Source organism: Ambystoma mexicanum, chromosome 7p (assembly GCF_040938575.1).
Source record: "Ambystoma mexicanum isolate Mex_15411 chromosome 7p, UKY_AmexF1_1, whole genome shotgun sequence".
Taxonomy (NCBI): Eukaryota; Metazoa; Chordata; class Amphibia; order Caudata; family Ambystomatidae; genus Ambystoma; species Ambystoma mexicanum.
Genome location: NC_090939.1, coordinates 69,323,773 through 69,350,717, shown reverse-complemented (window position 1 = coordinate 69,350,717; position 26,945 = coordinate 69,323,773). Strand labels below are relative to the sequence as shown.

Below are 26,945 nucleotides of genomic sequence, written 5' to 3'. Positions count from 1 at the left end.
GAAGGAAGGTGAAGGGGCCAGTCAGGAAGACCTGACTGGTCCTGCAGGGATCTGGGGAGCACCAGGGTTTGGATCTGGGTTTGTTTGTTGTTTGTTTGTTTGTTTTATTATTTATAATGTGCGGATGTACCCAGGGGTATCAGGGCGCAGCATTTACAAGAATATGCGAAGCTTGGTTACAAAATATAAAATGTACATATTGATAATGGGAGTATATGCAAAGCATAATGAGGCAAACAGGCAGTATATACAGTATATACAAGAGTACAAAGTGGCGCTAGACTGGGTTGAGGTGGTTGTTCCTGGTTCGATGTGGTGTGTTGTGTCCCAAGCCTAAAAAGGGAGAATGAGATCTGGGCTGATGCGTGCAGGGTGCAGGGGGAGGCAGGGTACATTTTTGGAGTATTATGATGCCTTCCAAGTGGGTATCCCCATTGGAATTGGAGAAGTCTCATTTTTGCTCCTGTTTGAGTACTGTTTTATGATTATGATTGGTTATTTATAACGCACTTAATACCCAGAGGTTTCTACGTGCGGAACCGGGGATCAAACCCGTGTTGCTCCGTGTCATCTTGCTTCCAAGGTGAGCGCGTTGCCCATGAGTTATCCTCCCGAGACTGTTAACTGTTGGGTGGGAGTGGGAAAGGTAGTGGTGGGAAGGGTGGGATTTGAGTTACAAATGTTTATGTGGGAACTGGCGTTGGATCATATGTCCTATTGTGGAGTGTGCCGAAAGATAACGAGGAGGTGGGTATGGCCAGACTGTATGAGGTGTTCTGGATAAGGTAACAGCTAACCCAGAGGTGGATGACCTAATTGTGATGGGCACATGGAATGCCCAGGGGTTGAACTCCCCGATAATAAGGAAATCTGTCCTGCGTAAGCTGGGGGAAATGTTTTTTGTCAATAGTGTTTCTACAGGAGACACACCTGCTCGCGCAAGACGCAAAGCGGATGCGCATCAGTACATTCCCACAACAGTTCTTTGTCTCAGGAGGTGAGAAGACGCAGGGAGTGACGATTTTGATTGGGGAGCAAATCCTGATATCCAAGATCAAGGTCTTACAAGTGACCTAGAGGAGAATTGTGTGCGTTCAGTGTGTGCTTTGGGAGAGTTTGGTGAACAGACCCGTGGGATACCCTTACGGCACCCATGGGTGGGGGTACAACCCTGTGCCCCTAGTGTATGTTTTTGGGCACCTGTGGGTGGCCCGCAGAGCAGGGTATGGGCTGGTGGCAGCTCCATGCTGAATTTGACAGGTGCGCTGAGTATCCTCCATTTTGGGATACCCAGGCCCTGCCATTGGAATCAGTTGATTCCTGATGGAAAACAAGATGGCCCCTGTGGCCTCTTGCTTTCTATTACCTATTACCTTGTTTTCCCAAAGTCCTGGGAGGCCCTGACTCTGTCCCTTCCCCCTGACTGGCTGTTGGGTGGAAGTTCCATATATGGTGTTGTTGTGAAGTCCAGTCCAGACTGACTGGAGCTTTCCCAGTGACTGTATGTTGCGGGTACGCCCTGTGGGTGGGACCTGGGTGAATGGAGTGTGTGACCAATATGCACTTCTTGTTGTGGCTGTTTGGTTTCTGGTATGAGAGACAAATATTGAGACACCCCTGCCGAAACTGGCCTGAATGCAGTGTGTAGTGTTGAATGGCTGCGTACTTGTCCCAATCCACATTCCTTGTTGTGAGTGTCTGAGAGGGAGGAGGATGGCCTGAATGCACTGTGTGCCTGATTGGCTGACTGACTGCATGAATGCCCTTCTGTATGATTGGCTGCTGAGAGTGACCCAGCAGTGTGGATGAGAGACAAGATAGTATATCTGGGGACCTCTTTCTCACCACTGGAAATTGTTCAGAAGCGTTCAGAAGCTGTGTCTACACTTGAAGAGTAACTGGAACTGCTGATCCTCGACGCCCAGCTGGAAGACGAAGACTTGCTGTGGCATTTGCTTCGATCTGATCTGAAAGCTGCCGAGCTCGTCAAGGACTGAAACGAGAGAGGACCTGGTAAGGCGCCCTCTTCCCATGCTCCGAGGGACCATCGAGCACTGCTAACCTTCGCCGAAGCTCCCTGGAAGTCAGACCCTCGAAAGGCTGCTGACCCGATACGGGACCGCTGAGGAGAATGAAGCAAAGCACCCGGACTTCGCCGTTGTCAAAGTCTATTGCCGTCTACCAGGGTTTGCAGGGTTGTGTAACAGCTGGAGGCCCGTCGAAGTTGTGTTGCCCAGCCGTGGGGACCACTTGACGCCGTGCCGCCGACGACCGGAGCCGCCTGCTCCTTTGCCTAAGAACATTTGAATCCAAGAACTCCCTTGCCCGCAACGTCGACCGCTTTGTCCCACCGGAGAAAGTCGAGGACGACCAACGCGCCGAGGAGAATCCGCCAGTGGGTTTCCCGCCACCTGAAGGCCACAAAGACTTCGATGACTCAACGCCCTTGTTGGGCCACAGTTCTTCTGAAACTCTTTGTGGTCCTGAACAATCCGTCACCGAGGTGCCCCGCATACCTCCTCCTCGCAGGATGTCACTGACTAGCACCGCCTGGCTCAACATCGGGGTCTCGGCACCCTTGAACTTCTCATCGCCGCCGTCGACGACAAGTTCACCATCTTCGACGCCTCTCGACGATCCGTGGCTCCTGCTTTAAAGGGAGTCACTCAAGAAGGATCCTTCGACGCGTCTTCAAAGAACTCTACTCCACCAGGTACATTGGGGGGGTAAAACCTTAATAGGAGGAAATAAGGCTATTGAACAATATATGGACTGGGCTTGTGCTATCTATCTTTATTTTACAGGTTGCCCAGGTGGGGGGATCTCCACACAGAACTGTGCTTAAGGGTAGAGGCCAGTACTCTGCCTATTGTTTCAACCATCTTGCTTTCCTTCCTATCTCTGTTGCTGGTTTCCTCGTTATTGATCTGTGTGACATGTTAACCGTACAGTTGATGCACTTTCATGAGATTTTATAACATTGGTGGTACCACTTTAGAATTGTATATATTTATCATTGTTGATTTCCAAGTACAAAGTGCGTTATTGTGATCGTGTACATACCTTTGAATATTAATTATATAAAGACTGCGTTTTCAGTAATACAGTGTGCGGACATTCCTTTGTGGGGGTTCAGGGACTACACTGTACTTAAGAACCAGCCTGCATCACCTCCTGAGAAGCTAGGCCTTGATTGCTCGACTATGTTACCAATAATAGAGAATCTTGGCTGGGGTCCTCTGAGCCTCTCCTCTCCTCTGAGCCTCTCCTCTACCATATAGAGAGCGGAAGTACAGACACCCCCCTCCAGTCTTTACAGAGAGTCTCTTCACTTTGGTTTCCCAGTTTCTCCTCCAGGTGCTCCCCTTTGCAGAGAGGCAGGTTTTGATAGGGGGCGACCTCAACCTGGTACCTGATGCAACAATGGACAAAAACCTGCCTGCTACTAGGCTGGATTTCAGGAATGCACTAGCCTTTGGGTCTCTTCTCTGTGAATTGGGGGTGGTGGATGCCTGGAGACTGTTTCACAGTGGGGAGAAAGATTACTCTTCTATTCTCATGTGTATGGCGGTTTCTCCAGACTGGATCTCCTGTTGGTTCCTAGTGCACTATACCCTTGTGTCCGTGGGGTGGACATTGGCACGTGAACATTATCATACCATACCCTGGCGTCAATCACTATGTCCATTGTGCTTTGGCCGGAGAGACAGCGACGCTCCTGGAGGCTGTATAAACCGGTGCTGAGCGAGGTGGTTGAGGAAATCACCAATTATTTTCTGGAAAATAGTAATTCTGGCTCCCGCCCTGGGTATTGTGTGGGACACCATGAAGGCTGTGGTCGGGGGAGAATTAATCAGTAAATCGGCAGCATATACTAAGGAGCGGCAATTGATCTGATTCGGTCTGGAGAGAGAGGTTGAACAGGCGGAGCCGCAACATAAGAGAACAGGGTTGTAGTGGGCTTTACGTATACTGAGTGCGCGGCAGGTAAGAAGCTGGAGGAGCATCTGGCAGGTAGGACGGCCCAGGATATGTTAAAAACTAGATAATGTTACTATGCAAATGAGATTGTTACGCTCACCTGGCTCCCACAGAGGCGTCGATCTGAACTGGACAGCTGCGGTCTCCACCAATGTTACGCGTAGCGCCGAGATGACGGACTGGACTGGCCCACCTAGCTTTGTTTGCTTGGCCCGTAGGAATATTCTTCTGCAAATGGAGAAAGGGAATTAACCACACCCCCACCCCCACTGTTCTCCCACAGATCACCTTTGATGTCCCCTCTTATAGTCTCACCTGATGGTTTGAAAAGAGTAGCTCTCCATCCTGCATTGAGCGCAGGGGCGCGTTGATAACCAGTTGCTTGTTGTCCTTTTGTTCCCCTTAGGGGCCGGGGTACGGCGAGGATGCAATGGAGACTGCGCCGACCCATGAAGAGGAATAGTACCCCCGGCGGTAAATCAGTAAGTCTATGGGGGTAGTTACTATTGCCTCTGTTTATTCCCTTGGCTCACCTTTGCTGTTCTTGTATTCCCCTTAGGTGCCGGAGTGCGACGGGAACGTGCAGAAGGATGCGGTGGATCGTGAGGATGCTGCGAAGGCCGGTGAGTTCAGTGCAGCGCTGCAGCAGGTGAGGCGACGCGCGTAAAATACTTCTTTCTTCCAGCTCGAAGACGCGGTGGATCCGGAATTCAGGTAAGGATCAAAGGTATTGCTCTTGTTCTAACCTTTTCTCCTTCTGTTCCTCCCTTTTTCTAGGAGCTGCAGACTCGAGGCGGGCGGGGCAGAAGACTGGATGCAGGCTTGCAGACACGGTGAGCGTTACGCTGCTGGATGCAGAATAACGCGAAGCGTGTGCTGCTCTTCGGGCGCGGTTTAAATAGCCTCCCAAGTAGTCCCAAGTAAGTATTCCTCCCCAGCCCCACCCGAGTAAAAAATAGTCCCTAGGTAAAATAGTCCCTTCCAAGCTTCATTTGGCTTGGAGCTCTTGCAGCATGGTCTGCATCAGGTAAGCTTGCAGCATGGTCTGCATCAGGTAAGTTCTACTCTATGAGCCTGGCGCCTATGGCGCCAGGACTGACTCTCCATATGAGCCTGGCGCCATAGGCGCCAGAACCGCACCCAAACAGCCCCTAGCAGGGGTTTTTGGGCTTGCTCAAAATAACTTGATGCCTGCTTCCGGGGTTGCTGGACGTGGACTGGTTCCCCGGGGGTAGACATCATGACAGCACTCCCCCCAAGGCCCCTCCTAAAGTCGTTCTTCCCCGTGGTTTTGGTTTGTCTGGGAAATTTCGGTGGAATCTTTTCACCAATCGAGGTGCATGCACGTGGTCACTAGGTTCCCAAGACCTTTCCTGTGGTCCGTAACCTTTCCAGTCGATTAAATAAAAAAGTTTTGACTTCACCATCTTGGAGTCCAGGATGTTCTTAACCTCAAATTCGGGTTCCCTGTATATAAGGATGGGGTCTGGTGGCTTGGTTAGTCTTGTCCCTGGTTGCACTGGCTTCAAAAGTGACACATGAAAGATGGGGTGAATTCGCATATTAGCAGGTAAGTCCAACTTGACGGCCACCGGGTTGATAACGGCCTTAATAGAGTAAGGTCCCAAATATCTAGGGTTAAAGGTCCGCGTTCCCTTGAGAGGTATGTGTTTTGTGGCCAACCATACTTGATCCCCTATCTGGTACTGTTGAGTATCACTTCTATGCCGATCAGCATCTTTCGTATATTTCTCCTTCGCTTGTTTTAAATGTGCAGTTGCCTCTTTAAAGGCTTGTGTAATCGTAGCGTGCAGATGGTCCACTGCGGGCATTTCTAAGTGTTGGGGTGCGTTAAGGTCTGAGGTTTGAGGATGGTGCCCATATAGGGTATAAAAGGGGCTTTGTCCATTTCCAGAATGTACTGAATTATTGTATGCATATTCGGCGATCCAAAGAATGTCCTTCCAATTACTCTCAGTCTGATGTAACATACTACGCAGGTATTGTTCAAGAGTCTGGTTGGTCCTCTCCATTTGACCATCGGTCTAGGGGTTGTGACTGGTCGATAATCTCACATCGATTTGCGCCAATTGACAACATTTCTTCCAAAAATGTGAAATGAATTGACTGCCCCGGTCAGAGACCAACACGGACGGAAATCCATGTATGCGAACAATGTTTTCGAGGAATTCTTTGGCCAGGATTGAGGCTGAAGGTAATCCTTTTAAAGGAGTAAAGTGAGCCATCTTGGAAAAAAGATCCGCAATAACTAGAATGGTGTTAAACCCATTACAAGGAGGTAGATCAGTAATAAAGTCTAACGATACGGTGTGCCATGGTGTAGGCGGAATGTCTAAAGGTTGTAAGAGACCAGCTGGTTTTTTCTTTTGACTTTTGTTTTGGGCGCAAATGCCACAAGACATCACAAATGATTTAATATCCTTTCGCCAGGTGGGCCACCAGAATTGTCTTTTAATTTTAGCTTCAGTTTTTGCAATACTTGGGTGCCCCTCCATTAGGGTATCATGATAACGGGAAATGACTAGCTCTTGTAGTTCCTTTTGTGGCAGAAATAGCCGCCCTTGGTAATAAGGCAGATCATTGGTGACAGAGTAGTCCGGGCCTTTCTTTACCCAGTCCTGCAGGGCTGTAGGATCAAAGAGTTGCTGGATCTTTAACCGAATGTCCTCTAGTGTCTGTAGAGTAGTCATGCCAAGAATCCTTTGTTCGGAAATTATAGGTACCGGTTCTGGGTTCACTTCTGCCTCTCCCATCCGTATTCGGGATAAGGCGTCTGCTTTACCATTCATACAACCTGGTCGATAGGTTATCACGAAATGGAACTCGGCAAAGAACAATGCCCATCGGAGTTGACGTGACAATTGGGCCTTGGCTGTTTTTAAATACTGTAAGTTCCGGTGATCGGTGATCACAGTAATGGTATGCCTGGCACTGAGAAGATAGTGCCGCCAAGCCTTGAAGGCGGATTTAATGGCTAATAACTCCTTGTCGGTAACCGCATAGTTTAACTCGGGTGCCGAGAACTTTCTGGACCAAAATGCTACTGGGTGAAGCTGCCCAGTTTCAGGGTCCTTTTGAGACAGGACAGCTCCCATGGCTAGACTGGATGCATCAGTTTTCACTATGTGTGGAAGTTCAGGGCGCGGGTGCTTTAATACAGGTGCAGACGTGAATTTCGCTTTCAGCTCTTGGAAGGCATTTTCAGCTTCTTCAGTCCGCATAAAGCGTTTATTTTTTCACAAGAGTGCTGTGATGGGATGTACGACATGTAACAAATCTGGGATGAATCTGCGGTAGAAATTGGCAAAGCCGAGCATGCTTTGTACTCCTTTAACTGAACTTGGTGATGGCCACTTAAGGATAGCGTCCACCTTTCGTGAGTCCATTCGGGACTCCCTTTGGGGGCAGGATAAACCCAAGGAATTCGACTTCTGTGGCATGAAAAACGCATTTTTCTAGTTTTGCATATAGTTTGTGCTGGCGCAATTTCTCAAGGACTGCTCGGACGTGCTTCATATGGTCAGATTCTGAAGAGGAGTATACTAGAATATCATCGATATATACGACAACACAAACGTCAATGACTTCACGAAGGACATCGTTCATCGAGTATTGGAAGGCTGCTGGTGCATTGCACAACCCGAAAGGCATCACCTGGTATTCGAATAACCCATACTTAGTGCGGAAAGCAGTCTTCCATTCGTCGCCCTCTTTTACAGGTACCAGATGGTATGCCCTCCGGATATCTAATTTAGTGTATATACAAGCGTCCTTCACTTGGTCTAGTAGTTCAGGGATCAGAGGCAATGGGTATTGGTTCTTAACAGTTATCTGCTTCAATGCGCGGTAGTCTATGCATGTTCTGAGGTCACCTTCCTTTTTGGGCACGAAGAACAAAGCTGAAGATGCAGGGGACTTGGATGGGCGAATAAAGCCATTGGCAAGGTACTGGTCTAAGTATTGTCGTAGGTGAAGGTTCTCGGGTTCTGTAAGGGCACAGATCATGCTACAAGGGGGTTGTGCACCGGGTATGAGATCGATTTGACAATCGTATGATCTGTGAGGAGGTAAGGTGTATGCCTGTTCTTTTTGGAAGACATCCTGGAATTCTTGGTATTCTGGAGGTAGTTGCATGACTGCTGTGGTTACTGTGGCCAGGCCTGCGTTCTGATTTTTCTTTGGGTAACAGGTTTGTGCACAATTCGGGAAGGTTATTCTCTTCTCTCGCCAATCAATACAAGGATTATGTGTTTCCAACCAAGGTATCCCCAGTATTATTTGGAACTGTGGGGCTTTGATTAGATCAAACACAATAGTCTCTCGATGCCCATATTGACCCAATAGTGTCATCTCTGCGGTGGAATGAGTTACAGGCCTAGAGGCAATTTCAGTTCCATCGACTGTGGTGATGACATCTGAGGTGGTTTTTCGGCAGAGAGGTAGATTCATCCTGGAAGCCAATTCATAGTCCACATAGTTTCCTATGGCCCCGCTATCAATGTATGCCCTTACTGCGTGCATACGCGATGGCTGCCCTGGATCTACGAGGACCATTGGTATGATGAAATGCGAGGTCTGAGTATCCTTCTTCAAGCTCGGCAAGCGGACCTCTATGCTTGTCGGGCGTGGTTGTTTCCCGAGTCTGACTCTATATGGCTTTTTTCAGCAGCTCCTACCACCTTCTTGGGTGGTTTTACAGGGCAATCCCGTAGAAAATGCCCAGAAGTTCCACAATATAGACACAATTGCATTTGCCGTCTCCTTTCTCTTTCCTTCTGGGTTAAGGGTCCTTTAACCCCTCTGAATTGCATGGGTTCTGAAGCATCTGCTCCTTTGGGGTTAGCGTGGGTTTTGACCAACACCCGATTCTCAAACTTGGCTCGATCAGCCTTTCTGTTCTGAAGTCTGTGATCTAACTGGACCACTAAGTCTATATATTCAGCGCAGTCTTGAGGTGGGTTCACGACTTGAGCCAAGACATCCTTGAGCTCTCCTCGAAGCCCTCGATGAAATAACGTGATTCGTTTTACCTCAGATCATCCAGTTTCCACTAGCAACCTATTAAAGGTCGCGATGTAGGATAGAAGGTCCTGGTTACCCTGTCGTAGGGACAAAAGTTTGTTAGCCAGGGCCTGTCCTTGGGAGTGCCGGGCAAATAGTCTTTCCATGCTCGTTTGAAAGCCCTGAAAATCCCAAAGAATTGGGTCATCCTGAGTAACTAGTGGAATTGACCAATCAGCTGCACTGTCGCTGATATATGACAATACAAAGGCTACCTTGGCTTGATCGTTTGGGAAGGCTCCAGGTCTGCATAAAAAGTGCAAGCGGCATTGGTTCATAAACACGGCGAACCTTTTGGGATCTCCGGCAAAGCCTTCAGGTGGAGATAATGGAATATTTCCTGGTAGGTTTATTTGCACTGGGTTACTCGATAACACAGGAGCTGGATTTCCCCCGGAACCAGGTAGGGGTGCTTGTCCAGCCTGGCTTTGCAATAGTTGCCTAGCAAGGTCATCAGTTCGCTCCTTTGACAAAATCAGTTCTCTCCTAAGAGCATTGGTTTCTTGACGGGCGGAATGCACTTTAGCCCTTAGTTCCCCTAGTAATTGGGCCAATTGGTCAGTCTCTGAGGTATCCATAACGCCCGGGTGGGAATTTGTGTGTAGGCTTTGCGTTCTGTTACGCTCACCTGGCTTCCACAGAGGCGTCAATCTGAACTGGACAGCTGCGGTCTCCACCAATATGACGCGTAGGGCCGAGATGACGGACTGGACTGGCCCACCTAGCTTCGTTTGCTTGGCCCGTAGGAATATTCTTCTGCAAATGGAGAAAGGGAATTAACCACCCGTGGAGTTGAGCATAAATTCCCCCACCCCCACTGTTCTCCCTCAGATCACCTTTGATGTCCCCTCTTATAGTCTCACCTGATGGTTTGAAAAGATGAGCTCTCCATCCTGCATTGAGCGCAGGGGCGGGTTGATAACCAGTTGCTTCACTGGCTCGAAGGAATTGGTGAGTTCCAGAACAATATTGACTCCGAAAAGTATGTAGTTCGTAAGAGTTCACATGTCTGACTTTCACTCTTGTCTGATTCCTTGCAGTTTGCAGCTTGACCCCAGCGAAGAGTTCCTTGTGGTAGCTGACGAAGTCCAGGTAAGGATTTGCCTTATCCAACACAGTTCAATAAAATAAGGCCAGAATGTAACCTGTTGCTTGCTCCCTTATTCAGGTGTGGAGAGAAAATATGAAGTTCGGGGAATAATGCCTCCGGTGGTAAAATTAGGTAAGTCTATTGTGGTGAGAAGAATTCCCCTTGTTTGTCCCTTTGTCTCACCTTGTTGTACTTTTGTTCCTCTTAGGGGCCGGGGTACGGCGAGGATGCAATGGAGACTGCGCCGACCCGTGAAGAGGAATAGTACCCCCGGCGGTAAATCAGGTAAGTCTATGGGTGTAGTTACTATTGCCTCTGTTTATTCCCTTGGCTCACCTTTGCTGTTCTTGTGTTCCCCTTAGGTGCCGGAGTGCGACGGGAACGTGTAGAAGGATGCGGTGGATCGTGAGGATGCTGCGAAGGCCGGTGAGTTCAGCGCAGCGCTGCAGCAGGCGAGGTGGCGCGCGTAAAAATACTTCTTTCTTCCAGCTCGAAGGCGCAGTGGATCCGGAATTCAGTTAAGGATCGAAGGTATTGCTCTTGTTCTAACCTTTTCTCCTTCTGTTCCTCCCTTTTTCTAGGAGCTGCAGACTCGAGGCGGGCGTGGCAGAAGACTGGATGCAGGCTTGCAGACACGGTGTGCGTTACGCTGCTGGATGCAGAATAACGCGAAGCGTGTGCTGCTCTTCGGGCGTTGTTTAAATAGCCTCCAAAGTAGTCCCAGGTAAGTATTCCTCCCCAGCCCCACCAGAGTAAAAAATAGTCCCTAGGTAAAATTGTCCCTTCCAAGCCTCATTTGGCTTGGAGCTCTTGCAGCATGGTCTGCATCAGGTAAGCTTGCGGGCGCCAGGGCTGACTCTCCATATGAGCCTGGTGCCATAGGCGCCAGGACCGCACTCAAACAGCCCCTAGCAGGGGTTTTTGGGCTTGTTCAAAATAACTTGATGCCTGCTTCCGGGGTTGCTGGACCTTTTCTGGTTCCCTGGGGGTAGGCATCATGACAGCGATCCGGGCCAATCGTCTCCTGGTAGCTAGACTGAAGAAGATTCAGAACCGGAATGCAGTGTTGGCCCTGCGGGACAGACAGCGGGAACTGCAGCGAGTGGACAAGGAAAAGCAGAGGATATTTGAGGATCATTTTGGGGAAGTGTTTCAGGGTGTAGATCAGCCCGCAGTCCAGGTGGACCTGTCAAAGCTAACAGCAGAGGAAAGTGAGACTTTGGAGGCCCCGATCCTGTTGGGAGAGGTGTAATGGGCCATTTAAACTTTGAAGAACAAGGCCCAGGGCCGCAATGGGTTCACAGCTCCCACACTATGGGTACCTTCATGACTGTGCTGATGCCAAAACCAGGGAGGGACCCGACACTGTGTGACTCTTATCAGCCCATCACCTCACCCGAACATAGACTTGAAGCTTTTCCCCAAAATCATGGCCCACCACATGATGGAGTTTCTGCCCACAATTATACCTGGAGATCAACAGGGTTCATTGCAGGTCACAGCACCCATGAAAACGTGAGGCGGGTCCTTGAGCTGCTTGAGATAGGGTAGCGATCGGGGACTGAAATGACAATCAGTGCATTAGACGCACATGAGGCTTTCGACAGGGTGAGCTGGGGTTACCTCCGGGGGTCTTAGAACAATTTGGGATTGTCCCTGGTTTTATCAAATGGGTTATGGCAATCTATAGGAACCAATCAACGTCCCTCCGCGTTAATGGGCAAATGTGGGCCAGGCTGCCGATTACATGGAGCACTAGGCAGGGATTCCCATTGTCCCTGCTGATATTTGAATTGAGCAGGGAACCTCTGGCCTGTCATATCAGAGCTAATGCAGGCATAGGGGGGATTGAACTGGTGTTGGTGGTAAGCTATAAAGGTCTCCCTTTACGCTGATAGCATTCTGCTCACTCTCCGAAACACACGCACCTCCTTGGTTCGGCCATTAGATGAGCTGGCAGACTTTGGTTGGGTCTCATGCTTCAAAATGAACTTTGACAAGTCGCATTGGTTGAATATTTCCTTGGGTCCCCAGGACAGGCCCTCAATCGAAGCTCTGGCTCCAATACAGTGGTCTGGGGAATCTATCCCTTACCTAGGGGTGCGTATCCCCAATAGGGTCAGCAAAGTGTGTCGCTGAAACTTCCCGCCACTGTTCCAGGCGATGTCGGATGATTTAAATAGATGGGGTGAGCAGGAAATATCCTGGTTTCGGAGGATAGCAGCGGTAAAGATGAACCTTATTCCTCGCTTATTATATGTTTGCTTAGCGCCAACTGTCAGGATCCCTGATGCAGAGTTTCGCACATTGCAAAGGAAGATCCTCAGATTGATATGGGGGAATAAACAGGCAAGAATTTCTAGATGGGTGTTATTGAGACATACAAGGATGGGAGGAGTACGTGGCCCTAATGTGTTTCGCTACATCTTAGCTGCGCAGGTTTCACACATGGCCGCCTGGGGTGACCCCACTATGCAACCGGCATGGATCAATCAGCGGTGAGGCGGAGTCACCCCTCCATATGTGGAGCAGAGATCTCTGGTGTCGGCCCACGGATTTGCGCTCCTAACCGCCACTAGAAATACAATGTACTATATGGGACTCTTCACGGGTGGGGTACAACTCGAGGGTTGGGTCCACTTATACCTATCTGGAATAATCTGGGTTTTCAACCAGGGTGAGATGGTAAGGATTTTGCTGCATGGATAGCTGGTGGGCTGGAATCTCTGCAGCAATTGTACAAGGGGGGGTACCTACTAACCTTCCAAAAATGTAAAGAAACCTTTGCCTTACCAGTACCTCCGCGATTCCGATATGCGCAGTTAAGACACTGGGCTTCTCACCGTCCCACAAAGTCTGAGGCCATCAGGCCACTAAATGCTCCCAAACTGGTTGTTCACTGGGGGGTTTGCCTGGGCAGGGTCTCACAACTATATAGGCTATTGGATACGGGGGACCCAGTGGTGCGCTTGCCATACATGAGTAAGTGGGAGGAGGATCGAGGTGGTCCATTCAAGGATGAAGCGTGGTTGCGGATATGGAGGAGAATGCATACATCCTCCTGATGTGTCACTTATAGGAAGTGTGCTTATACTTTTTATAATAGATGGTACCTCACACTGGAGCAGTTCAACCATATCTCTGCTGACTACTCAGAAAATAACTGGCGAAGATACAACGCAGTGGGTCCTCACTTCCATATGGGGTGGATGTGTGTGTGAAGGTGGGTCTCTTCTGGTAGGAGGTGATTTCCAGAATTAAGGAAGTCACTGGCTTGTCTCTTCCCATGGATCCCTGCGTGCTGTTACGTGGTGACACAGGTGGTGGGATGTTTTAATGTCTACCTTGATTGGGCACTTCCTCCTGGCAGCTAAACTGACTATCGCTCGCAATTGGAAAAATATGGGGGGCCCTCTGGTCCAGATGCGGTGGGTAAAACTTTGGGACATTTGGATGGCGGACACAAATACAGCAGTCTGTGAGGGGAGATATAATACATATTTGGCGGTATGGAAGCACTTCATTGACTTTGCAGAAAACTGCCCAGCGAAGGTGGGTAAACCCACACTGATGAGGCACCTTGCCCTGTTGTAATGAGGCTAGCTGGGAAAGCAGCTCTCGGTTTGCAGGGTTGGTCACTGGCGCTAACGGATGGGACTGGGTGGACGACTCCTGTTGTGCAGGATATATGTTTCCCTGTACCATCTGTCGTGTTGCGTTCTTGAAATGTGATATTTGTCATGTGATTTTATTGAAATGTGAGTTAAGTATAAATGCATACGCCTTTTCCTACAGTATGTTAAATAAAAGTTTTGGGTGGGAAAAAAAATTAATTATGATGCTTATACACAATGGTGTCCTGTAATTCCATGGGTACCCAAAATCAAACTAGCCTTGGCAACCTTTAAATAAAATTGCTTTTAGGGCCAGCACTATAACAAAAATGCTGGAATGGAATGCTAAGTGTCCAATCATTCCAACAGTTAAAGAGAATTGCAAATGGCGACTTGAACATACTTTGAAGTCAGTGGCCAGCCAGAGACTAGCAGCGTAGTGCCCGGAGCGCTGGACCGCCAGAGCGCCAGGTGAAAGGAACAATCGACAGCTAGAAATACTCACTTGAAATACTCTGAAAAGCACCAAGAATACACTGAGCACTTAAACCCAAACCTATCCAAATAGGTAAAGCCTGTGAGCAGTTTACAAATACAAAGCAGGAAAAAACCACATTTCTATTGGCAGCACTGATCACCAGGGATCCTGGGGTACTAGCTGCTGGCTTTCTCATTCTGATTGTGGTGTACCTCTGGAAAAGAAATATGCACTGACATCATGTGATATAGCCACTCCACAGAAGGGGGCGGAGTTCTGTGCAGGACCGGCAGCTCCCGATTGCAGGAGCAGCAGTGACGGTCGGGGCGCGATCAAGCGCTCCATGATGATGAAAATGATTCCATGCTTATAAGCATGCAGAATTAAATGAACTCAAGGAAGACAGATATTAAGCAGGAGATTATAGAGCACTTGGAATAGCAATAACCTTCTTGAAATCAAACCTCAATACCAGAGTAATGTGAACATTGTTTAATTTGTTAAAAGCCCTGAGGAAGAGCATAAGGCTTGAAACACGTGTCGGCTCAGCAGACTAACATTAAATCAGAAGATTGTTTTCATTACCAATTTATGGACTTTCTATTATTTCTGCAACTAAGAATTGTGAGGGTTGCGCACAGATTGAAACTTAGTCACCCAAGTTGCTTTTAGCCACTCCCCTAACTATCTTTTCAACTGTCATTTTGTGTTTACGTGCAAAAGAAATTTAAATGCAAAATGTAGCCTGTGAGCGTGTGAGGAATACAAATTGTTTGAGGGCAGGACTGTGTAAGCGCATGGGATAAAAAATGTAATCACTTTATGGGAGCCAAAGATTCACTATGGCCTCTTGCACTGCTGGTCCTCGACACATCAATACAGTTATTCAAACATGAAGAGGGCTTAAGTTGATAAACCCTAAAAAAAGATCAAGCATAACAAACCAATTGCAAGATAATCTCTGCTCAATACGTCGAATCAAAGAAGCCCCAATACTCACATGAGAAGCCGGTGACCATTGGAGCTGCCGTACTGGTCCCGGCACATTGATGAATCCTATCGGCTCATACTTGTCACCGGTGGTGAAGAAAAAGACGGTCTTATCTTCACTCTGAAAACAGAGAAGAGAATGTTATGGAAATCATTAATGACGTTAAGTGGCTGCACTTGAACAAAGATGTAACAGGTATTGCCTCTGTCAAGCACTTAGAATGCCCATAAAGAGAGGCCCTTCGCAACGGAATCCACTGCACAGGTGATCCAGGCCTCATGCTAAGCCTGCGCACTTGTCTCAATCACTGACGTTTTGGTCAAAGTTTGGTGATTCAACTTTTTATCGCTGATCATTTCGCCAGAACATTCAACCTTTCTATTCAATATTTCCCATTTGAATATGGATTACACCTTCAGATGGAAAGGAATGTTCTCTTCTTTCATTTTTAATAAAGTGTAAATAGCCCTGCAGTTTAGCAATTGTAAATTATGAGGTTTGTGTTTGCAGGTTGTTCATATGATTAATCAAGAATGGTTGCGCCTGCAGTTTAAACCTAACCTGGTGGGAGAAGCAGCACTGGTTTCGCTTACATTCGAGAGATCACAAAATCTTAGAAATGTCTATCCTAGCTTATAGCAGTTGCACGAGTCTTAGAGTAAAAATGTAACACTGCCAACATGTGAAAGTCAGATCTTTCCCAAACCACGTGACATACCTTAATCACCAGAGTGGGTGCCCAAAGGTAGCGGACAAAAGTGGACTACGGTCACAGCTGTCAGGAGAACAGGGTATGCAATTGAATAGCTCCTATGAACTGGGGTTGTCGTGCAAATATCTCAAGGCATCTGGAACATTAGGCCAGAGCATTAATGATTTATTACCATAATACGCAAGCTAAGCAATGATAGAGGAAGGGCTCTTTCCACATTTGGAGCCCATGACACACCTACCAGCTATTTCAGTACCAATATTCTGCCAGCCCCTCTAGCATTCTACACCGTTGTATTGGCTTACACATCTGCACTGCATATTACTCCAGCTGCCAAATTTGAGTCTACACGTAGCCAAGAATAAACAAGCAGTACCCAATCTTTCTGCCTATCCAATTGTAGTCAGGGGTCCAACAATTAGATCATGATAATAAACCACATACTCAAAAAATAGAGCTAACACCGGGCAAGAACAATGCTGTTTATTACAGCCGGGTGGGCACAAATCAAACAAAACAGTGGATAGGCAATGATCAAAAGGCTGATATCTGAATGTAATACGAACAGTAGTTTTATACCAAGAAATACAATGGTTGGAAATCCATTAAAAAAAGTTGAGTTCACTTTTTCAATGTTTCCCAGGGATTCTATTGGTTAGACATCACCTTCTCAAAGTTTACGTTGATCAGTGAAGCGTAAAAGGAACAAACAGTTTAACAGTTTTCCATTACAATGCCTCCCCATGTGGTACCACATGTATTCACACCCCACCCCGGAACAACTTGTTATTAGTGAAGTAACATTTGTGCTGACCGTCAGAACTTTAATACACTGCCATTGGTCAGCACCAATGAGAACGGAACACGAGACACCCTGCAACTGGTGGGAAAGGGAACATTCACACAATGCATGTTGGGTAATGACCTTTGCGAACTCTATAGTAGATAATTTGAAGACTGGCCACCTCCTCAAATCTCAAGAACTTACTGTCTGGTTGGTCCTCCCAGAAACACCACTCCATCCAATATTCCCTTCTCACAGCCACCTGCCGATGCGCATCGGCGGTGATGTGACTAGCACACTGGTACAGAGTCACCTTCTCTGCTGCCATGTAGGGCGGCTAGTTTAGCGGACCAACCTGTAATTACATCACCTTGTTCTAGTTATGTTGTTTTTCTAGTGATCGTAGCTTAAGCCCCACGCCAGTTTGCAGATCCCTGTTGAATTGGTCACGTGTTTCAGATTGAGGTTTCTCAGGTCCAGTCTGCCCGAGGTATTTTCCACTACCTGTGTTTATGATGGCACTATTGTTGTCCTTCCTCCTGCTTTAACTAATCATAAGCCAGTATTCTGGACTGTGTGTACACCCAAATCATTACCCCCCTACCGTTCCTGGTGAAGCCCTTTGTACGGGGCGTTTGTGGCTTAGAGTACCTGTGTTGTAGCTGCCCCCACTGTCCCCCTTCTTTACTCTCACAGTTGGTAGGTGCGCCCCCCTGTCTGGCACTGGATAAGCACCTTTAACACACAATCATGTCTCATCAATAATTAATGTTCAGTTTCTCTTTCCCCAATAGCATTTTCCCTCCCCATCCCTCCTAACCTGCTCCCATCTTGTCTGACCCCACTACTCTCTTCTTCAGACTCTAGTCCAGGGTTGTCCAACAGTCTAGTCTGTAAACCATAAGGGCACAATTCAACAATTTGCAGACAATCTTCGGGTTTGGAAGAGCACTATGGTGGCAACCAGCACAGTATAAAAGAATAATTACAAAGGAATACTAAAAGAAATGGCTAGAGCTCCAGCCAGCCAGATAGGGGCAAGGCCCATAGTGGGCTACACAAGAAAATGCTAATGGTTTACAGGAGAACAGCGTGTATGCAGGGAAAAGGTTTGCAGTGTACCTCTGATTGTCAAGAAAAAGCATAGACTTAAAGGCCCACGCAGCAAGGGAAAAGGTTGTGAACCTGAGAAATGAAATGGAAAAGCCATAGAAGGAGTGAGATCAAGGGGCTACTTAAAATGAGTAAGCCTGACTAGTTTTAGGCATTCCAAAAGATTTATCAGAGGATCTTAATAACGCTGTGCTTCATCACTTTTACACTGACAGTCTTTTCTTTATATTGCTTGCAATTCAGATTGCTCTATAACTCTTGTTTTTTTATATTCCAATCACAGTAAAAACAAAAGCATTTCACTGCTGACACATCATGTTTCGCACACTGTGCTCTATCAAGGCATGCAAGTATATCCTATCGTCTTTTGAAACATGTGTGGTCATTTCAGTAACTCCTTGTGCAACCATAGTTTCAAGTCTGATTTAGAACCTTGCGGTCCCTGTTGTGCACCTGTTGTTCGCCTGCCATATGACAGTGTTGCTTGACCGTGCCAGTTGGCATTCAATAATGAAGTGCTCATTGTCGAATCAGACTGAAGCAACACAATCAACCAAGCACTTTTCAACGTCATGCCCATGGGGTGACAGTGAATGACTGGCCAAAGTTGAGTACAGTATTTACAGCAGACTTAAGAGCTGACAGAAAGTGGAATGTAGAAGTGTTGACAAACATTGAGGGTAATGACTAGCCTATAAGCTGCAGTGGTGACCAGCTTTGAATCCATCCACACATAGTATTGGAACCTTGAGTCAAAGTTGAATTCATACAACAATATGGGGTACACATGAAATTGTGATAACAGCAGAACTTTAATAGAACTGCACAATGAAGATATGCTGATAAAACATCACATAATTCCTGTTTAGTTTCTACATCATCTCAATAATGTGACTGTACAGTTACTGCTAATATGTCATTTTACACAAGGATAAATTGGAATTAACTGTGTACTGGGAGGTCAACCATCACAACAGCATGGAGCACACAATGTGAGGGTGACTGCAATGAGTGAACACACATTTACACTACATACTTGACCAGATAAACCCATCGCAAGATGGTCAATTCAACAGTGGCAGAAGCCAGGGGATGCTATGAAAGTAGCTGGGGCTGGAGGAAGAGAGATGTTTAAGGCACTGGTGACGAATCGAGGGAGATCATCACCTCTCCTCAAGGTGGAGCAACCCCCTTTGGCCTTAGGATGGTGAGCCTGCTACATTTAACACGCCCTAGAGAACAGGGTAAGCAGGATCCCTCTGGAGGTGAAACCCCTTTAGGGAACAGATAACCTGATAGGGGTATAAGTCACCATTCCTTCACCTCTTACTAACAACTTTGTAGGGTAAGTAGAGGTTAGGTAACCATATACACACTTTACTAATGGATGACTTGACTTCTGACCCTGGGTATGTCCTATCTCCAGTGAAGAATAAGGAGGGAGGAGTGAACAAGCCCTTTGGAGGAGCATTCCTGAGACACCCAATCACTGAAGACTCTCAGCAGACCCTGCAGAGTTTAAGTGTGCCAGAGGATGCCAGTGTCAGCAGGCAGAACCGCAATGCACACCAGAAGAAGGCAGTGAGGTGCAGATAATGGCTGACCGGAGCAGCCCTGAGAAGCTGCGAGAATGAGGGAGAAGAACCTCGGGAGGGCGACACAGAGCCCAGATGAAAAATCGTGTAAACGACTCCGCACAGACCAAACTGTGAGAATGAGGGAGAAGAACCTCAGAAGCACGAAGTGGAGCCCATGGGAAAAGTCGTGTAAGCGGCTCCGCACCGACTGAACAGCAAGGATGAGAGTAATGAGAATCAGAAGGCTGCCGCATAGCCCAGCGGAAAAGTCGCATAAGCGACTCTGCCTCGGCAGAGCTGCGAGAACGAGGAGGCTGACGTGAAGCCCAGCAGCAACGATGCATCTGCACAGATTAGCTATGAGAGAGAAGAGTCTCCAAAGGCTGACGCAGAGTCCAGTCGAAAATCTGCATAAGTGACCCTGCACTGACTGAATGGCCAGGATGAACCCTAGGGGACTGAATCGATGCCTGGCAGAACAGATGTGTACACAGCTTTCTGATGATAGGCGAACCAGCAAGACTCAGGGGCCCTCCCGAGGAGCACCACTCGTAGCAGTTAAGCACACAGTGACTTAATTTTGATTTGATTTTTGCAGTTATAGCGCGCATAACAAACTTAATCATATATTAGCGCAGATGACATAGACTAGGCAGATAGTACGATGACATTTAGAATCCCCAAGCAACGGGGGGTCATCTACCTAAAGAGGAAGGCTTTCAGTGCTCGGCGAAATTGTAAGAGAGAACTCATGGTCCTAAGTTGTAGCGGCAGCGAATTCCACAGCCTGGGCCCGAAGACAGCAAATCTTCTGTCACCTCGAGATACATAGGTAGAATGAGGAATGATCAGGAGGTGGCTATTACTAGAGCGTAATGGTCTCGCAGGCTGATACGATGACTCAAGTGGAGAGGGGTAGCTGGCAAACCTGAGAGGAAGAGAGGAAAAAGCCCAGAATGGGAAAAGAGAAAGACCATCCCAGAGGAGGGGAGTAGAAGGAGATGAACGCCAGAGGGTCAAGACTGAACCCCAGAGCGGGAGGAGACCGAGAGAGCAACAGAGAGGGGGAGGAAGAAGAGTAAAATCCCCAGAGTAGAGAGAAACTGGGAGAACCTCAGAGTGGGGAGAAAGAGGGAAAAGAACCCGAGCGGGGAAAATGAAGAATACTCAAGAGGAGGAGAGTGAGAATGAGAAGAACCCCGGAGTGGAGTGAGACAGAGAACCCTAGAGTGGGGAGGTAAAAAGTATGAAAGAAGCCCAGAGTGGGAAGAGGCCAAGAGGCCGGGAGAGTCTTCCAACATACCAAGAACTGTCTTTCTTAAACTTGAACTATGGTCAAAGGCCTTCACTTAAATAAACAGGGTTGGGCAACCGAAGCCCATAGATATCCCTTCCAGTTGTTTTGTTTTGGGAAATAGGGAAAGGGATTGGGTTAGCCCCCTTTTGACTTTCTTTTATAGAATAGGGCTTGAACTTCTAGACTTTGAACCTGACAAACATAAAACCTTTAAACTATACATCGTTGTCAGAGTCCTGATATTGACTTTACCGCACAGTTTCTAAAAGCCTGCTGGTTGCTTTGCAGACTCAGTTCGCGGGAGCAACAGTTAAAGGTCAATAGATAGATAGATGGAGATGAAAGTCGCCAAAAGAACATCCAGCTACCGCCAGACTACCAACCACTTCTGGTTCCATATACTTCGTTTAATAACAAGCCCAGATGCAGTAATCAATCCTACACCCACGCATATTGCGGGGAACTGGTGGAGAAACAACGACAACTGAGGAAAATGAAAAGGTTATTGCGGGCATATCCCTCCTTAGAAAACCAAGAACGCTTCGGCACTGCCCAGACAATCTATAAATCCTGGATCAGGCATCATCGAATAAACCTATATCAACAGGACGCAGAATGCATGCTGAAGCTGGTGTGTGGTCATCATCCGCGAGAATTTTGGTCTCTTCTGAGATCTACGCCCACTCCCTAGGAGGAGACTCCACTAAACACCATCGGTGAGGAAGTTTGGACTAACTTTTTCAAGAAACTCTTCCAGGCACCTTTGGTGCCTAACACCATTGGGGAAAACATTCAACTGGAGCCTTGGGTAGACCTGAGCAATGAAGGGGAGATAACGAGGGTCCTTCGCAGACTCAAACCGTCTAGAGGCCCCGGCCCGGATGGAATCACTAATCTGGATCTAAAAAAAACCCACAAAGGAATGTTCAATGCTGATCAGCGCAATCTTCAAACGATGCATGAATTCCAGGTCAATTCCTTCTTCTTGGACCGTGGTACCCATATTTAAAAAGGGGTGCAAAGAGGAGCCCAGGAACTATCGTTCTTTAGCATTGTTGGACACAATTGGCAAGGTCTTTGGAGCTCTTCTGCTTCAACATTTTCAGCGATGGGTAAGCAACGTTCCGTGTGCTGACCCGTATCAAACGGGATTTACCAAAAATAACGGAACGGCGACAAATATCATGTACCTGAGTGCATTGAAGAGCAAAGTCATTGGCGGGGGGCCTCGTGTCTTCGTGGCCTTCATTGACCTGGCTCAAGTTTTTTGACCAGGTCAATAGAGCCACCCTTTGGGAAAAGCTGTGTCATTGGAATTGCCCTAAAGAAATAGTCCAGCCTATCTGCGCTCTTCACCAAAATACCAGGCTGCGTGTGAGACTGAACCAAGCTGGCTTATTATCCAATGAAATTCCAGCTGGAAGAGGTGTTAAGCAGGGCTACCCACTACCCCCGGCCCTTTTCATCGCATACATTGGCGACTTCAAGGATTCTGAACCGACCATTCGTTCCTTCCCTCTGTCTATGGGTGAGCAGAAAATAACACAGTTGCTATATGCGGATGATCTGATTTTAATGGACTTGACCCCGATAGGCCCACAACACCAACTAGACAACCTGGCCTCTTACACTCATGCCAATGATCTCCAAATCAATGTGTCAAAAACAAAGATAGTAGTCATGGAAAAAGTAAAACATCCAAAGGAAAAACTGAGCTGGTATCTTGAGGGGGTTGCCCTTGAAAAGGTACATCACTTCAAATACTTGGGAGTCACCATAGACTGCTCAAGTGTCAACGCAACCTTGCAATGCACTCTTGTGGAAAAAGCAAAAAATAATCACTGCTAAAGCCTGTGCGTTAGACAAGAACTTTGGCCGCTTCTCCTTGATGCCGATGATAAGATTTTATCGTGCAAAAGTGGTTCCTTCTCTCACCTACGCCGCAGAGGCACTTCCTCATACACCTGTGCAACTTTGGCCTAAGTTAGAAGGCTACTTTTGACTAACTGTCTTGGGCTTGCCGAAATCAACATCTATGCTATTAATCAGAAGAGAGCTAGGCCTACTTTCCCTAGGAGGCACAACGGAGATAAAAAACATGATGTTCTACAGGAAAACGCTGATCCCGGAACGTTCACATCTACTAGACATAATTCGCTCAGAAACACTGGGCATGCGTTGTAGCGTGTTAAAATCCTGGGAAACATTGTGTAAAATGAAACTGTTGGAAATTCACTCATCGGATGACAAGCTCATTCGAAACCCAAAGAAAATAAAGAAAGAAAATGGGTGAACTTGATTGGATTAAGACTCTGGATGGCGCAGCCAAGTCTAAATCAACTAGCCATCTTCCGCCTCACCTGAGTAAATTAAACATGGTTCCAAACTATCTGAGCAAATTTCCCAGCAAACCGGCTAGAAATTTGTTCTTGAGAGCTCACCTAAACCTTTTAACTCAGGAGATCTTGGCAATTAGAGGGCAGATCAACTCACACAAATTTCGTTTCTGCACAAACGCAGATGAGGTCGAAACTATACGACATTTGTTACAACTGTCCAGGCACAAAGGCAATTGGTGAAAAGTACTTGCTACCACATTTATCGGCTTCTCACACCAGAGAGGAGGAGCTGTGGTGGGGCCAGTTAATGGGTGGCGAAAGGTCTACCTGGACAAAGTTATTTGCACATTGAAAACCTTTGTTAGTCTACAAAAGCTACATTACAGTCTAATGGGATTCCTAAATATTACATACAGAAGACACGACTGCAATCACCTTGTGTGAGAAATGCAGCTGGATTGGATTGTAACAAAGTTGCTTGGAAGGCCTCGTCCATATCAAGAGAGCTATCAATGTAAGATGATCAATGCAAGATAGGTTTCCAAACATCTTCAGCCCAAAGACTTTATAAGACAACAATGAACGTCTTGGTCCAGATAGGGGCTGATGCCCTCTTGAGGTAACCAGGCCTGGCCAGAATGTAAGGTATTACAATGTTTAGGGAACCCTGGTCTTCATAGTGTTTCCCCACTTGTGCCAAAAACTGAAGTTGAAAAGAAATAGAAGCAACTGTAGAAAACAAATCAGCTGAAAAGGTTTGAAATGTTCAAGCAAGCAGGCGTCACCTGCTGGGCCCTAAAACAGCATGGCATGTTTCCATGAAACTGACACCACCCTGCATGCTGGGAACAAATGTTTCTTCTATTTCCAGCATGAATGCAATTCTCACAGTAAACAAAAACAAATGTCTTCTCCCGGCATGGATAGGCAAGCTCACACTAGAAGTAGGACAAATCATGTTTACATTTTTAACACGCCAACCCAAGACATGTTTCCTTTCTTACTTCAAACATGGCTGGGCAGAGTACCCAAGAGATGCCAAACATGGACTTCTCAGGTGACAAAGGGCATACCACAATTCACTGCAGAGGTGAATAAGTGATGGAGTTGGGAACGGGAGAGTACGAGAAGGTATCAGGGTGCGCTTGGGCGGCATTAGTGGAGGGTGTTTCATCAATTTGATCGGCCCCCCTAGGAGTGAATTTTCTTTTAAACTTTAACATTTGCAGTAAAACCATGCAATCACCATGCACAATTAATGGGTTATAGTTCATGTACCTAGCAACAATTACGTGTTTTACAAGTTGATCAGGTTTGGCTGAACAGCAGTTACGTACAAACCGATGCTAGAGCTTTACCTGCCAGCTTATACACTCATAGCTAGTTCCTGATCTCTGCCCTGGACCATCCTTCCTCATTATATTCCCATCATGGTACATCATTTCTGTCTGCTCGCCACGGTCTCCCCCAGATTCAGATCTTTCCTCTCCACTTTCATGACAGGGAAACTTTTCACAGTCGTTGGTTGCCCACCACCTAGGGCCTCATGGGGCGCTCATTCTCTCACTTTAAGCATGGTACCCTAGCTCCCTACAGTTGAAATTAAATGTTACAATGTTAATTAATTCAGTTACAATGAAAATGTTCAAGAGGGAAGGAGAGATGCTAGATCTTTGGGGTACTCCACATGCCAGGTTGCAAGGACATGACCTACAAGGAGCCACAAGTGTTGTTTCCATTCCCTCTGTCAAGAATGAAGCCACCCAATGTAGGGAATTTCCCTGTTTTCCAATGTCCTCTAGTCTTTATAGCTAGACATTGTGACTGATGGTATCAAATGCAACTGATAGGCTGTCCAGTAAGATGAGTGCACTAGATTAGTCAGCGTCTGCTTTATTCTTTACAGTGTCCCATATCGAGCATTGTGTAGGTTGAGCTCGTCTTGTTGTCCAGAATTTGTGTTGGGATTAATGGAGGAGACTGTTTTCGAAATATACCTGCAGCTGTGGGTAGATACTTTTCTCAAGAATCTTGGTGATGAAAGGTGACAACTGTGCTAGGAATATGCTGATGCAACTAAGAAGAGGTTGGCTGTCGATCAGGAATCTTTGGATTAATGTCTATTCATCCTCAATATTTGCTTCCCACCCAAACTAGTCAAACCAGTGTCAAATAGGAACCTGGTCGACATCTACTGATTGTCCATGCAGCCCTGATGAACCCACAGCAAATACCCTTTTTCTATTTTCGTCACGTTGTTGGGGTTGGTTCAGATTTTTCGAAATGTTCAATTTTTATGTATTCAGGTGTCCTCCCGTGAACCAGCTGTACTGTGCCCCCTCTAGCCCACCAACCCATCTATATTCTGCTCCTTTCGTTGGCCCCATTCCAACACATTTCTTGAGAGTCGCCCAGTGCCCTGTATTTCCCAAAATGGCTTCTGTGATGAATCTGACGATGTCGTCAATCCTTTCCCAGAAGTAGCATCTTCCCATGTAGCCAAGGGATGGCAGCCGCTACCCGATCCTGACCCTGGGGGTGGCTATATGAGGGCCACAAGGGAGGAGGCAACCATTAAGTGAGAGCATATACCCCCATTTCCCTAGCATAAGCCTGATTTTCCTTCAAACCTCTACCAAATCTACTAATGACATCTTTCAATACTCCATGAGTAAGCTACTAAGAACTGCCTATCAATCCCATATGCAAAGAAATACTGCGACGAGGAGACTGAGCAGAGTAATGAAGATCAATGAGTCAAAGAAGCATATCATACGATCTAGTGTTTGTAAACCTGTGACAGGTGCTGGGACATTTAAAAATCCCAACCACCAAGGAGAGCAGAGACGCTGCCTGGGGAAACTTTGTCCTCTCGGTGAGGACCAAGGGACAACCGAGCCACAAAGCAGACCATGGAGCCAGCCGGCTCAGGAGGACTGTGAAGGAAGGAAGATTGCAGATGCTGGTTTGCCATGTCAGAGTCATGACAGGAAGAAAAGGGAAGTCTCCCTGATGGCCGCAGGAGCCGAGCAGCAGTACCGAAGGTGCCTGAACACAGAGAAGGGCTCCACAGCAAGACGGAGCCACGAGGGACGTGGGAGCAGCTGAGCGAAGCCAACAAGCCTGTGAAAGGAAAGCTGGAGCTTTGAATGTTGCAACCAGTTTACTGCAGAAGAGCTGGAGAATGCCAGTGAGTCTGAGAAGGGAAACTGCGACAGTGGGTGCTCCAGAAACATTATCAAGGACAGATGAATGCAATCAAAGTGAATGAAAGGGAATTTGAGACCCAATGTCTTCGGAATAATAACAAAGTGAATGCGGGAAATATACAGCAATGTAAAGGCAAGACAAAGTCAAGTTTGCAAGTCTGTAAAGTGTGATGAATACTATGGAGTCATCACTGTTTTCCCAACAATGATCTCCTCCAATGTGGCCAGGGGATGGCAGCTGCTACCCGATCCTGACCCTGGTGGGTGGTATTATGCAGGAGGGTCACGTGGGGGGAGATGGCTGTCAGGTGATGGCCCATCAGGAGACACGCAATATTCTTCCCTTCCAAGAGAAGAATAATCCATAAATCCGAAATTCTTTCTGGCTTGTTGTCACTATACATGTCCTTCCCGTAATAAACTACAAAAGCCCCTTCTCGAAAATCACACTTCTAGAGGTGTGAAACAAGGCTGTCCCCTAGCAGCAAGCATCTTCAACCTGTTTATATCTGACATCGAAGACGCTTTCGACGGTTTACGAACGTTCCCACCCAAAATTCACGGCACACACGTAGACTATTTAGTCTACGCGGACGATATCATCTTGCTAGACTCAACACCTATAGGTCTACAACGCAAACTTACTGCCGTGGCAAAATACTTAACAGAGAATGGACT

At 47.1% G+C, this 26,945-nt stretch overlaps 1 protein-coding gene across 3 annotated transcripts in view; it reads right to left on the bottom strand.

The window, feature by feature from the left end:
• The window catches only part of CFAP44 (cilia and flagella associated protein 44), a 1,393,686-nt gene that overhangs the window by 618,798 nt on the left and 747,943 nt on the right, over window positions 1-26,945 (bottom strand). For all 3 annotated transcript variants that reach the window (XM_069635797.1, XM_069635796.1, XM_069635798.1), the window contains one exon: window positions 15,246-15,356. In XM_069635797.1, coding sequence (XP_069491898.1) covers window positions 15,246-15,356 — 111 coding nt within the window. The remainder of the gene's footprint in view (window positions 1-15,245; window positions 15,357-26,945) is intronic.